General features: G+C 42.7%; 1 protein-coding gene across 13 annotated transcripts in view; it reads left to right on the forward strand.

Moving 5' to 3' along the window:
* Positions 1-15,130, forward strand: part of LOC137377775 (sodium- and chloride-dependent neutral and basic amino acid transporter B(0+)-like) — a 143,802-nt gene that overhangs the window by 119,913 nt on the left and 8,759 nt on the right. For all 13 annotated transcript variants that reach the window (XM_068047818.1, XM_068047816.1, XM_068047806.1 and 10 more), the window contains 3 exons: positions 2,757-2,856; positions 3,322-3,431; positions 3,538-3,708. In XM_068047818.1, the coding sequence (XP_067903919.1) occupies positions 2,757-2,856; positions 3,322-3,431; positions 3,538-3,708 (381 nt within the window). The remainder of the gene's footprint in view (positions 1-2,756; positions 2,857-3,321; positions 3,432-3,537; positions 3,709-15,130) is intronic.

Raw genomic sequence — 15,130 nt, forward strand, 5'->3', positions numbered from 1 at the left:
TACAGAGTTATGGTCACTATCCCCAAAATGCTCCTCCATTGACACTTCTACCACTTGTCTAGCTTCATTCCCTAGGATTAGGTCCAGTACCGCCCCTTCTCTTGTAGGACTTTCTATGTACTGGCTCTAAAAGCTCTCCTGTATGCACTTTAAGAATTCCGCCCCCTTTAAGCCTTTTGCACTGAGACCATCCCAGTTGATATTAGGCAAGTTGAAATCCCCGACTATTATTACCCTAAACTTTTTACACCTGTCTGAGATTTGCCTACATATCTGCTCCTCTATCTCTCCCTGACTGTTTGGAGGCCTGCAGTACACTCCCAGCCAAGTGATTGCCCCCTTTTTGTTTTTAGGTTCTACCCATATGGCCTCATTTGAGGAACCTTCTAAGATATCATCCCTCCTTACTGCAGTAATTGACTCCTTGATCAACAGTGCAATGCCACCTCCTCTTTTATCCCCTCCCCTATCATGCCTGAAGATTCTATATCCTGGAATATTGAGCTGCCAGTCCTACCCCTCCCTCAACCATGTCTCTGTGATTGCAATAATATCATAATCCTATGTGTTAATCAACACCCTCAATTCATCTGCCTTACTGGTAAGACTCCTTGCATTAAAATAGATGCAATCCAGCCTTGCATTTTTCCCTTGTGCCTTAACGGGTCTATATTTGCTCTGCCTTCCAGACTGACTCTGTTTCTGTTCTATATTTGACTGTGCATCACCCCCTACATTACCTCTACTCTGTATCCCATCCCCCTGCCAAATTAGTTTAAACCCCCCACAACAGCACCAGCAAACCTCCCAGCAAGGATGTCGGTCCCGTTCTGGTTCAGGTGCAACCCGTCCAACTTGTACAGGTCCCACCTTTTCCAGAAACAGACCTAGTGATCCGGCAAATTAAAGCCGTCCCACCTGCACCATCTCCTTAGCCACGTATTCATCTACTTTATCCTCTTATTCCTATACTCACTAGCACATGGCACCGGGAGTAATCCAGAGATTACAACCTTTGAGGTCCTGCTTAATAATCTGCTACCTAATTCCCTAAATTCTTGTTACAGGACCTCATCCCTCTTTCTACCTATGTCGTTCTCCGAGGAAAACAGTCCTAATTTCTCCAATCTATCTTCATAACTGAAGTTGGTGCTGGTTATAACTCTTTGAGGTCCTGTTGTTTTTTTCCCACTTGTTTAACATTGTGCAGTGACGATGTGGGACTGACTGACCCTTCTCCATCTGCTGTTACTAAATACAGAGCCTGATTAAAGAGATGAAACTCAGCTTTGTTAACACCCAGGTGTACATTTTAAATCAGCAGGATATTATGGAAAACATCTTGTCTTTTAGTGTAGGGATGACAACTTTGCTGAGTTTCTGTGCTTAATTTTACTGCCCCTGGGTGGGGAGAACAGAGGTGGGGGGGGGGGAGTGGGGGTGGGGGGTGCCTGATAGAAGATTGGGGAGTCATGCCGTAATGACTCCCCATCACCATCTTCCCGCTGGAGAAGGTTCCCAGCAGCGGGCAGGAGGAAGGCTGTGAGGCGGATCGACTGCCAGCTCCTCAGAGGCAGGCAGCCGATTTAATTAATCAGGGGCCTAATTATGGGCCATTTTATGGGTTGCTAGCATTTTGCTGATGGCGAAGTGGTCCCCCGCTGCATGGGGCACCCACCAGCTTCATGGAGGTGGCCTTCCTGTGGCAGCCAGAGCCAGAGGCTCCATGGCTCAAAAAGGGGGCTACAGGCAGAAGTGGCAGAGCCGCAGTCCCAACGATTCCCCAGAGAGACTTCCCCTCCATCCCACAGGGACGACTGCCCTTAGTCATCCAAATTTTAATTTTCAAATACTTGTCCATAGGCACCTCCTTTTTGAGATGCCCCAAGGTCTCCAACCTACCTCAGCAGTGCCCACCTCTCCCAGTGGTGCTGCTGAGGCTTCAGAGCTGCCTACCCTCTGATTGGACCAGCAACATCAGAAGCCTGCCTGCCAGCCTTAATTGGATCGTGTGCCCGCAAGTAGCCAATTAGGAGGCTGCCTGTGGCAAAGTCACTGAGCCGGTCCTGCTGCTCGAGATACACTTTTCACCCCAGTGATGTCGGATCCTGAAGCCTGTGGTAAAATTCAGCCCATTGTCTCAGTTGGATTCAGTTAGTAACGCTCTCACCTCTGATCAGAGGATTTTGGTTTCTAAACCTCAATCTTGGATGTCAGGAAATTCTTCAACACACAAAGTGTGATCTACATTTGGAATTAATTTTCTCACAGACCAATGGAGGCAAAAGCTTTGCAATCATTGAAGAAATAATCAGATGCTGCAATGGTGGGATGTTAACAAACCTTTAATGGCTGAATAAAGATGGACTGAATGGCCTTCATCATCTGTAATTATGTTGTCTCTAAACTGGCTGCTGCATTTATCCATGTAACCATGACAATGAGACAATGTAATTCATCTGGTCTAATTTCAAGACACTGGATAGGATATAAGAGGTGGATCAGAGTTATTGGGTGTGTAAAGATCTCAAACATTAACAGCTGCGTGGAAGTATCTGATCAGAGAGTGTTTCTACTCCAACTGTAGTTATGGTAGACTAGAGAGATCGCAATGTTATGGTTTAGTCAAATTAGGTGTTGTTGCTTTAACATTAAGTAAAAGTGGTGATTTAGTGATCCAGAAATTGCTTATTTTGAATGGAGAGTTTTACAATTTTCGCATGCAGCACATTTTCAAAGATTTCATTTCTTTTCAGGCTGGTATTTACTGGATAAATTTAATTGATCATTTCTGTGCTGGATGGGGCATTCTTGTAGTTGCTCTTCTGGAAGTCATCGGCCTAAGCTGGATCTATGGTAATTACAATCTTTCTTTCTCTATTTGTTTCCAAAGACCAATATGAGACAGGTGGTGCCTATTACATCCTTCACCCATGAATCTGAAGCAAAATGAAATAATTCCGTTTTTTAAAAAAGTACTTGCATGGATCTTAGAATCGAGACAAAATATAGGGTGATGAAATGTAGTCATCCAGATCTGAAGATGATGGGTATTGTTCAAGTGCTCTCTTTAGTTGTCAAAGATCATCCTCCAATTGATTCCAAAGGCCAATATGAGACAAGCAGAGCGTTCTGCATCCTTCACTCATGAACGCCTTGTTCTTGCTGGGTTACAGCTGGTTGTTATTGGGGTAAATTCTACTGCAGCTGTTTTCCTACTAATTACTGATGGGCATGTTGCCCAAACATCTTCACTCCAAGCTTCCCTGAAGACAACACAAACCAAGTGATTGTGTCTCTCTGCCTTCTTGTTGTTCACAGGGGGAAACAGATTCATCAAGGACATTGAGATGATGATTGGGGAAAGGAATTGGCTCTTCTGGCTGTGGTGGAGAGTGTGTTGGTTTTTTATCTCTCCGTGTTTGCTGACAGTAAGGAATTGTTACATCTTTTAGTGACTTAAATTGAAAATAATCAAGCTGCAGATAATAATCTCATTCCGTTTCTGAACATGTTTTGTGCAATCATTTCATTCAGGCAATCTTAATCTGGTCTTTAGCAATGCTTGTCCCACCAACATATGGACCTGTTGAGTACTCTGTCTGGGCAATAGCACTTGGCTGGTGTATGATAATCTTCTGTATTATGTGGATCCCAATTGTCGCCATTGTGAGAGTTTCCCGATCTGAGGGTTCCACCTTGTGGCAGGTAAGGAAGCATCTTGATATCCCTTAAAGTGCATGGGGCAGAATTTCCATGAGGTTCCCCCAATCTCTCACCGTTACTTTGGCAGAAAATCACCAGGCATCCAAGAAAAATGATATAAATTACCATTGTTAGTGATTAACACCGTTTCTCCAGAGATTAAGCCAATCTCTCACTGTGAGGACCCATGGATTTCTAGGTGTACATGAATTTTAGGCTCATTCAGGTGCAGATGTCACTGCAGAGTAATGGACACCGTTCCTATTTTAAACCCCCGAGTCTCGAATTTCAATTGGTGTGCCTTTAACACCAATGTTCACTCATTTATTTTAATGAATTATCGCCACTACTTGAAGCAAGTGAATTGGAAAGACTATGTTTGATTGTCAGCATTGTTATGACTGAGGTGGAGGAAAGAGGTGCTGACACACTGGCCTTTTCAGGCTCTCTTAAAAAGGTGTAGGCAAAATGAGCTGCGGTTTCTTTTTCCTTGGCAGACACAACACCAACTGTCTTCAAAACAGTTCACACCCCAACTGAACTGAAAACATTATTCTAACCCAAACAGAAAGTCAACCTCCTGACCTCCATAAACCTTTACATGTGGCTTCTCTGTAAACATCTTCCCCAGGTCACCAAGGTTTCTGTTGTTTACTGAGCTTAAAGCACATGATTTCCAGCAAAGATTGTAGAAAAGTACCACTGACCTCAGTTTGGGTGGGTCAAATATTTTTGGCTAAACTGTGTAATTGAAACAAGTATTAATGTTTCAACTAACGTATCATTGTTTATTTTTTGGAATGCGCAGCCGATTCATTTAAATGCACGGGCCCTTTAAGTTTTTTTTTGCCTGGCTGTGCAGGTGTGGTAAATTAAAGGGGCCAACTTATGCTTGGCCTGGTGTGGGAACTTATGGTTTTCTGCATGGCCATTCAGCTTAGAGGGAATATTGGTTTCCTCCATTCGAGTTAACAATGTCTTCAGCATTAGGCATAGGCTATCATTTTACTACTCCGCCTTTTAAGCAGTCATTGTGTGTCAACCATCTAGTTGTGATATTCGAGTTGTTTCCTCCATTCATAGACAGAACTTGGTGTAAACCCACTCAATGTACAACAGGGTATATGGGGGAAATTTTAAACAGTTAAATACCATTACTATTATTACTATAGGGTGGTGCAGTGGTTAGCACTGCAGCCTCACAGCTCCAGCGACCCGGGTTCAATTCTGGGTACTGCCTGTGTGGAGTTTGCAAGTTTTCCCTGTGTCTGCGTGGGTTTTCTCCGGGTACTCCGGTTTCCTCCCACATGCCAAAGACTTGCAGGTTGATAGGTATATTGGCCATTATAAATTGCTCCTAGTATAGGTAGGTGGTAGGGGAATATAGGGACAGGTGGGGATATGGTAGGAATATGGGATTAGTGTAGCATTAGTATAAAATGGGTGGTTGATGGTCGGCACAGACTCGGTGGGCCAAAGGGCCTGTTTCAGTGCTGTATCTATAAATAAAATAAAAAAAATACTTACAACCTTAAACCTAGGAAGAACAGGAAAGACCATCTGGCTTATCAAGCCCACTCCATCCAGGTAGGTTGCATCTCCGAACACCATTAACGCAGACACCTGTTTCACCCTTAGTCATACCATCTCCTGCCACCTCCCCACACTTGGTCACACGGGGAGAAAAATTCAGATCTGTAGCGCCAGCTTTTTGGGTGCCACGCATGCCCTTAGAGTTCCAAAATGGAGTCTGTGGCAAGTGCACAAACTTATTAGGGTAGATCACGTCAGACACCATATCAGTGCGGGCATTAGCACTGTTACAATTGACCGCTCCAGTCAAAGCCCCCAATCAAAATATATGATTCTGACTGTGGTGGGAGAAACGCACTGTTAATTCAATCCTGTCCCTCCACTGATTGCCTAACATATCATTTTAAACATTCCAAATTAAAGAAAGACCCAGCCAAATTGTACCATTTATTAACCCCCGAATGCGGCTAACCAAACCAGGTGTCTTTAAATCAACAAATTAGCTGTTTACTTAGAAAAACTAAATTCTTAAACACTATGAAGATATAAACAACATTTAAAATAGAAAAGCAATCGAGTCCTTGCAAATTTAGAGTCCAATGTTGCTTGAAGTCCTCACAGCCATCCGATGGGGAAAAAAATGTTCTTCCACAGTAGAACAGTCCATAGTCTAACTCCAGCAGTAAGTGATGCTTTCCTTCTCCTTTTCAACAATTAACAACTTGCAAACACTTTCAATAGAATCAATCTGACTTTAGAGTCTAACTTCCCTTCCTTCAGTTTAAATTATCAGAGATCTCTGTTTTGGCTTGACTTTTTTTTTAGAATTTTGAGAGATAATAATACCTAAACAGACTAAAATTCTCTTCCTTCAGTTTAAATGGCTGAGAGCTCTTTTTTCAAGTGCTAACACTAGCTGTCTGTCTGTGTTCTGTTAGAACAGACTGTCTTCAACTAAAAAGCCAGTTCAAAATTGAATTGTAACCAATGTATTGCATGTTGCTCAATCCCAGTGCTGTATCCATGGTAATGAGAATGCACCCTTTGAATTGCAGTCTCCGAATGGCTGTCTCCAAGGCAATGAAAATACACCTTCTTGGTAACTCCAGTGGCCTGCTGGTTCTTAAAGCAGTACTGATACTTTGCAAGCCATATAGATAGACCACATATTCCCGGAAAAAAAATTACAGGACCATGACACCTCCACCTCTAGTGGAATGAAACACCATTCCTGAAATGCGTTTCATTACAATGGGTAAAAAAATACAAATTGAAAAAAATGCTAAATTTTTCTTCACGCATTTACAGATATACACATTTCTAAAAACAATATTTAAACTACAGCAACAAGTTCCACCAGAACATTTCAGCTTTAAATTTTCAAAAGTTTGTTCCAATTAACCCATTTCAAATTTACAAGCATAGTTTTCCAATTGTTTTGTGTTTTCCTTCCAAGTGTCCTTATTGTCCATCACCTCAACCAGGTGAACTGCACAGCTAGGAGCACTGACCACTACTGGGTTAACTATTCTCTGAGAAGTTTCTTGAGTACCCCTTAACCTATGTTGCATCACTTGACATTGGAACACCCTGTCCAGTGTAACAGAAGCTGATTTTTTTCTTACCCTGGGGTGTCAAAGGAAATTGACAGTATCCCTCCAACACACCTGTCTCTTTAAGACACATTGTGTTGCCCACTCTGTCCATACAGTCCTTTAAATAAGAATTTGGGTAGGAATCTGCTGTCTTTACCACGGTGACTTGTCTAGAGTCTATGCAAGTTTGAGCTGGCCCACCAGGTTTCGACTTCAAGACCACCTGCGAATTCCAGCTGTCCTGACTAGGTTCATCTAAGCTGCTCTTCAGCATGCATTGTACCTCTGCTTCCACTTGGACCTGTCTGCCTGGACCTAAGCGGCAAGGATGTTGTTTTAAAGGAATGGTTCCCCCTATACCCATATCATGTGTGGCTAAGGTTGTACATCCTGGCTTATCACTACAAACTTTGTGAAATGTTGTGAAAACCCTGGTTGGGACTTCATGCTGTTTTGCCTTTAAGTGTAAAAGCCTATGGTTTAATTTTCCTAGCCATTCTGCATTCGCTAATTTGATAGTTGGGGGTTCAATCTGAGAATTTCCTAGGCCTACTTCTGCCTCATCCTCACTATCCTTTTCCTTCTCCACAGTCCCCTTTACCTGACATACCTGTACTGGCTTATCCTTCTCCCAGCGGTAATATGGTTTGAGCATATTAATGTCACACAACCGCTTCTTCTTCCGGCGATCAGGGGTGTCAATCAAGTAATCCACCTCATCCACTCTTTTGATCACTCTATATGGACCACTGAACCGTGCTTTCACTGGTTACCCCTGTGATGGTAACAACACTAATACTTCATCCCCTGGTTTTATGGTAATTTTGTTTTTCCTTCCATTTGACAGGTGTGGCATGCTCTACAAAATTGTCTCTCATCCTTTGTAAGACCTGGCCAGTAATAACGTTTGCTTATGCGTGATTTAGTCTTTCCCATTTCCCTATGTTCTGCAAAAGGAATGTTGTGCGCTAACCTTAATAATCCTTGTCAATATTTAGGTGGTACCATTATCTGTTCAACAACTGTCCAGTCTTTGTCGGCAGGCCTATGAGGCGGTCTCCATTTCCTCCTCAAAGCCTCGTTTGCTATATAATAGCCTTCCGCAACTCCTTTCACCTCAGCTTCTGACAGAGCTGTCTGTGCTCTTCGGTATATCTCTGGATCAGCTTGCTGTGCTGCAATGATAGATGATCTGTTAAACATCTCATTTGGATTATCTAAATCCCCAAATAAGGTTTCAGATGCCTGGCTATCTATTTGTGGTGCCCCTTTTACCTCCGACAAGGGATCCTGTTTAGCCATTACTCGAGTAACTACATATGCAGGAAATATTCCCAGAACTTGTTCCTGTAATTGCTCTGTTTCCTTAATTTCACATCGTTCCTCTGTAACTATAGGAGAAACTGATACTTTTGATCCAGCCAAATCATTTCCGAGGAGTAGATCAATTCCCTTTACTGGTAAACTGTGGACATCACCTACAGTTACTATCCCAGATATTAAGTCACTCTCTCGGCATACTTTATACAAAGGTAGGAGTATACACACCCTGCCAATTCCATTAACTAAAACTGTAACATTCAAGACACTCTCTGGTGGAAAGCTCACATCTTTCCCCAGCAATAGAGTTTGGGTTGCTCCTGTATCCCTGAGTATAATGATAGGTTTTCTTGCCTCATTTGTAGGATACAGAATTATTCTCCCCTTTAACAAAAAATCATTATAACTCTCAGGTACTTTATTTAGAGATATAGCACTGAAACAGGCCCTTTGGCCCACCGAGTCTGTGCCGACTAACAACCACCCATTTATACCAATCCTGCAGTAATCCCATATTCCCTACCACCTACCTACACTAGGGGCAATTTACAATGGCCAATTAACCTATCACCTGCAAGTCTTTGGCTGTGGGAGAAAACTGGAGCACCCGGCAAAAACCCACACGGTCACAGAGAGAACTTGCAAACTCCGCACAGGCAGTATCTCAGAATTGAAACTAGGTCCCTGGAGCTGTGAGGCTGTGGTGCTAACCACTGCGCCACTGGGCCACCCCTTAACCTCTACACTCCTCTTAGTTTTAGTATCTGGTTTCACATTCACAGCTGTCGTTAAAACTACAGCCTGGTCTGCTATACTCTCAGTCAGAGTCTTTTCCTCTGCACTAACTTTGCGTACCCCAACAAGTCCTTTGGGTTTACCTCGCAATTTCCAGCACTCTGAACGTAAATGACCCGTTTTGTTGCAATGATAACACTTTGGCTTGCCAACCTCACTTCTTCCCTCAGCACCTTCCTTTCAGACCTGAGGAGGTAATCCTGGGGCATTCCCAGCTGTTCCTTCTTGTCCCCGGCTTCTTGCCTTCCTTTCACTCTCCCACTTTCTAACTTTCTCGGGTTTATGGGGGTGATGTACAAAATAGGTTGGCTTATTCACAAGCTCAAGATCATCAGCAGTCTCTGCTGCTTGCCTAGCTTTCAAAACTTTCAGGTTATCATTACGAGTTCTCACGACTGAAGGAATTGAATTTTTAAACTCTTCTAAGAGAATTAATTCTTGAAGGTTCTCATATGTGGTTTCTATCTTTAATACCTGTATCCAATGGTCAAAATTAATTTGCCTCACCCTCTCAAATTCTAAATATGTTTGCCCAGTCAATCTCCATAAGTTCCTAAACTTCTGATGGTAAGCTTCAGGGACTAACTCACATGCAGAGAGAATAGCCTTTTTTGTCATCTCATAATCTGCAGAAGCCTCTTCAGAAAGCAGGGCATAAGCTTCATGAGCTCTGCCTACCAGCCTGCCCTGCAACAGCAATGTCCAGCTTTCTTTCAGCCATTTCATCTATTTGGCTATTTTTTCAAAAGATATGAAAAATTCCTCTACATCCCATTCCGTGAATATAGGAAGAGCCTGTATAAATTTAAACAACTTCTTGCTGGGTCCTGCTCTAAATTCAGATTCTTCCTGCCCTTTTGTCTTCGTTCAATCTCTTCTAACTTAAAGTCCCTCTCTTCTCTTTCACTTTCTATTTGAAGTTCAGGTTTTCTTAATTCTTTTTTCTGCTGAAGCTCCAGTTTTTTTTATTTCTAACTGAATGCTAGCCAATATCACTGCATCACTCTCGGACCTACTAACTTCTTGTCTCTCATATTCCCTTTCTTGTTCCTCGTATTGCCCTTCATCTGTGTCATCATCATCATCTTCTTCTACTAATTCCAGATGTTCGGCTATTATGTCAATTATCTCTACTTTTTTGGTACATGATTTCAATTCCAACCCCAATTTTGCTGCCATTTCTTTTAATTTGTTCTTAGTTAAAGTTATCAAGTCACTGAGGGAAACATTCTGCTTTCCCAAAAACTCTGCTACAACCACTAATGCCATAACAATGGTATAGATTATACCTTACTCTGCAAGAGACCTGGTTCTTTTAATTACATTGCAATTGGTTTCAGATTTAGATTCCAACAATTGAATTTCAAAGTGATATGATCCCAGATTCGAGAGCAATTGATATGATGCCAATCGCAGGACCCCAATTTAAATATGTTATTCCAGAGATGAGTAGTTACTATGATTCCAAATGTGAGCCCTCCAGATTTGTCTGATCCTGATTTCAGACGCGAACCACCGAATTAAATATGATTCGACTGTGAGCGAGCCCCCAATTAAGATATGATTCAAATCCCATGAAACCCAATTAATATGTGATTCAAATCCTAGATGAGCCCCCAATAAATATGTTACGGCTGACTGCTCCAGTCAAAGCTCCCAATCAAGATATATGATTCTGACTGTGGTGGGAGAAATGCACTGTTAATTCAATCCCGTCCCTCCACTGATCGCCTAACATATCATTTTAAACTTTCCAAATTAAAGAAAGACCCAGCCAAATTGTACCAACTATTAACCCCCGAATGAGGCTAACCAAACCAGGTGTCTTTAAATCAACAAATTAGCTGTTTACTTAGAAAAACTATATTCTTAAACACTATGAAGATATAAACAACATTTAAAATAGAAAAAAATTAGAGTCCTTGCAAATTTAGAGCCCAATGTTGCTTGAAGTCCTCATAGCCATCCGATGGGGAAAAAAATGTTCTTCCACAGTAGAACAGTCCATAGTCTAACTCCAGCAGTAAGTGATGCTTTCCTTCCCCTTTTCAACAATTAACAACTTGCAAACACTTTCAATAGAATCAATCTGACTTTAGAGATTTTGAGGGATGAAAGATTGTCACAGCCTCACTTCCCTTCCTTCAGTTTAAATTATCAGAAATCTCTGTTTTGGCTTGACTTTTTTTTAGAATTTTGAGACATAATAATACTTAGACTAAAATTCTCTTCCTTCAGTTTAAATGGCTGAGAGCTATTTTTGCAAGTGCTAACACTAGCTGTCTGTCTGTGTTCTGTTAGAACAGACTGTCTTCAACTAAAAAGCCAGTTCAAAATTGAATTGTAATAAATGTATCGCATGATGTGCAATCCCAGTGCTGTATCCATGGTAACGAGAATGCACCCTTTGAATCACAGTCTCTGAATGGCTGTATCCAAGGTAACGAAAATACACCTTCTTGGTCACTCATGAGGCCTGCTGATTCTTAAAGCAGTACTGATCCTTTGCAAGCCTTAAAGCTACACCGCATATTGCCAAAATAAATCTGCAGGACCATGACAGCACACATTCAGTGAACATCTGACTGAAATTGATTAGAACCCAGGACCGCATGTTCCTGTGAGGATGAAGGATAAGTCTGGCAAGTTTCAGGAACCTTGGATAACGAGGGATATTGTGAGCCTAGTCAAAAAGAAAAAGGAAGTATTCGTAAGGGCTAGAAGGCTGGGAACAGACGAAGCCCCTGAGGAATATAAAGAAAGTAGGAAGGAACTTAAGCAAGGAGTCAGGAGGGCTAAAAGGGGTCATGAAATGTCATTGGCAAACAGGATTAAGCAGAATCCCAAGGCTTTTTATATGTATATAAAGAGCAAGAGGGTAGCCAGGGAAAGGGTTGGCCCACTCAAGGAAAGAGGAGGGAATCTATGAGTGGAGACAGAGGAAATGGGCGAGGTACTAAATGAGTACTTTGCATCAGTATTCACCAAAGAGAAGGACTTGGTGGATGATGAGTCTAGGGAAGGGAGTGTAGATAGTCTGGGTCATGTCGATATCAAAAAGGAGGAGGGGTTAAGCGTCTTGAAAAACATTAAGGTAGATAAGTCCCCAGGGCCTGATGGAATCTACCCCAGAATACTGAGGGAGGCAAGGGATGAAATTGCTGGGGCCTTGACAGAAATCTTTGTATCGCATTGACTACAAGTGAGGTCCCAGAGGACTGGAGAATAGCCAAAGTTGTTCCTTTGTTTAAGAAGGGTAGCAAGGATAATCCAGGAAATTATAGGCCGGTGAGCCTTACGTCAGTGGTAGGGAAATTATTGGAGAGGATTCCTCGGGACAGGATTTACTCCCATTTGGAAACAAATGGACTTATTAGCGAGAGGCAGCATGGTTTTGTGAACGGGAGGTCATGTCTCTCTAACTTGATCGAGTTTTTTGAGGAAGTGACGAAGATGATTGATGAAGGAAGGGCAGTGGATGTTGTCGACATGGACTTCAGTAAAGCCTTTGACAAGGTCCCTCATGGCAGACTGGTACAAAAGGTGAAGTCACATGGGATCAGAGGTGAGCTGGCAAGATGGATACAGAACTGGCTCGGTCATAGAAGACAGAGGGTATCAGTGAAAGGGTGCTTTTCTGAATGGAGGGATGTGACTAGTGGTGTTCCGCAGGGGTCAGTGCTGGGTCCTTTGCTGTTTGTAGTATATATAAATGATTTGGAGGAAAATTTAGCTGGTCTGATTAGTAAGTTTGCAGACGACACAAAGGTTGGTGGAGTTGCGGATAGTGATGAGGATTATCAGAGGATACAGCAGGATATAGGTCGGTTGGAGACTTGGGCGGAGAAATGGCAGATGGAGTTTAATCCGGACAAATGTGAGGTAATGCATTTTGGAAGGTCTAACACAGGTGAGAAGTATACAGTAAATGGCAGAACCGTTAGGAGTATTGACAGGCAGAGAGATCTGAGCGTACAGGTCCATAGATCACTGAAAGTGGCAATGCAAGTGGATAAGGTAGTCAAGAAGGCATACGGCATGCTTGCCTTCATCGGTCGGGGCATAGAGTATAAAAATTGGCAAGTCATGCTGCAGCTGTACAGAACCTTAGTTAGGCCACACTTAGAATATTGCATACAATTCTGGTCGCCACAGTACCAAAAGGATGTGGAGGCTTTGGAGAGGGTACAGAAGAGGTTTACCAGGATGTTGCCTGGTCTGGAGGTATTAGCTATGAGGAGAGGTTGGATAAACTCGGATTGTTTTCACTGGAACGACAGAGGTGGAGGGGCGACATGATAGAGGTTTACAAAGTTATGAGTGGCATGGACAGAGTGGATTGTCAGAAGCTTTTTCCCAGGGTGGAAGAGTCAGTTACTAGGGGACATAGGTTTAAGGTGCGAGGGGCAAAGTTCAGAGGGGATGTGCGAGACAAGTTCTTTACACAGAGGGTGGTGAGTGCCTGGAACTTGCTGCCGGGGAGGTGGTGGAAGCAGGTACGATAGCGACGTTTAAGAGGCATCTTGACAAATACATGAATAGGATGGGAATAGAGGGATATGGGCCCCGGAAGTGCAAAAGGTTTCAGTTTAGACAGGCATCAAGATCGGCGCAGGCTTGGAGGGCCGAATGGCCTGTTCATGTGCTGTACTGTTCCTTGTTCTTTGAAATATGCAGAGCAAGTAGATCATCGCATTAATTGGCATACAATGCGGTTTTGATGTCAGTGCTGCCATTTTGGATATCTGTACACTTTCTTTATCTTGTACAGTGTTCAGAAGCAGGAAAGAACAACCCACCAGCACTATTTAAAGGGATCGACAATAAAGTACTGGTTAGTTTCTGGATAATTTCTTTTGGATGTTGCTTCAATTCTACAAGTATTTGTTCCTTTTCATAGATATTTAAAGTTGCAAATGTCTGCAGAGAATGTTTTAGCAGGTGCTGAAGGCCTGATGACTACTAGGCTTCTGCATAAACCAGTTGCTCCGAGACATCTGTGTACTAATAAGCATTCTCCTTGGAATACAGCATGAGTTGAAGAATGCAATAGGCCATGCAGAGCAGGGAAAACTGCTGGAAGAATGGGGAGGAGCAGGAGAAAGATACTCAGTTGGAGGCTATATTTGTCTCGGCTGTTCAGAGGGCAATTTTTCTCGCTGAACCTAGCAAGGAACAATGAGTGAGGTTGAAACCTTCCACCAACTGCACCCACAACTCCAACCTCAAAGCGGGGCAAGGACCGCATTGCCACTGGTTCTGAAGGTGACTTTGGCAACAAACTTTTATGCATCTGGCTTCTTCCAGGCTGCTGCTGGAGTTATTTGCAACTTCTCACAGTTTGCTGTTCTCTGTTGTGTAAAGGAGGTCACTGAGACTCTCTATTCATTAAGAGCCAATTACATGTCAATCCTGTGCTCACTGAACCACATTAGCTCCCCGTCAAGCTCCAATCTCTTTTTAAAATTCTGACCCTTGTTTGCAAATCCCTCCATGGTCGCAGCCCTCCCTATATTTGTAATCTCCTCCAGCCTTGCAACCCTCTTAGATATCTGCAATTATCTCATTCCAGCCTCTTGTCCATCCTTGATTTTGAACACTCCACCATTGCTGGCCGTGCCTTCAGTTGCCTAGTCCCCAAGCTTTGGAATACCTTCCCTATTCCTCTCCACCTCTTCACCTTGCTTTCTTGCATTAAGACACTTCTTAAGAGCTACCTCTTTGACCAAGCCTTTTGTAGCTTGGTATCATACTTTGTTTTATAATGCACTGTGTAGCACCTTGAGACATTTTATTACACCAAAGGCATTATATAAATCTAACCTTTTTTTGTTGTTGTTGTCCATTGCCACAGGCAAGCAAGTGGAGCAAGTATCTGGCTTCACTGGGATTGCAGCAGCCCCATGGTGCAGGGTAACATACATTGCACACTTAGCGTTTTACAGGTGCCACACATCAACCTTGCCCTATAATGGAACCTAAAGAGAATGAATATACTCATTGTCCAGCTGGTGTGTGACCCAAGGCAATGCATCATGCAAGTTAATGTCCAGAATCTATTATTAGAGACATGTAGACAGAGCACTTAGAGAATCATAATGTCTTTCAGCAGAGTTGATGTGGATTTCTGAAAGGGAAATCCTGTTTGACAAAAGGAATGGATAAGAGGTAACCACTGGATG

The sequence above is a fragment of the Heterodontus francisci genome, chromosome 15 (assembly GCF_036365525.1).
Source record: "Heterodontus francisci isolate sHetFra1 chromosome 15, sHetFra1.hap1, whole genome shotgun sequence".
NCBI classification, from domain to species: Eukaryota; Metazoa; Chordata; class Chondrichthyes; order Heterodontiformes; family Heterodontidae; genus Heterodontus; species Heterodontus francisci.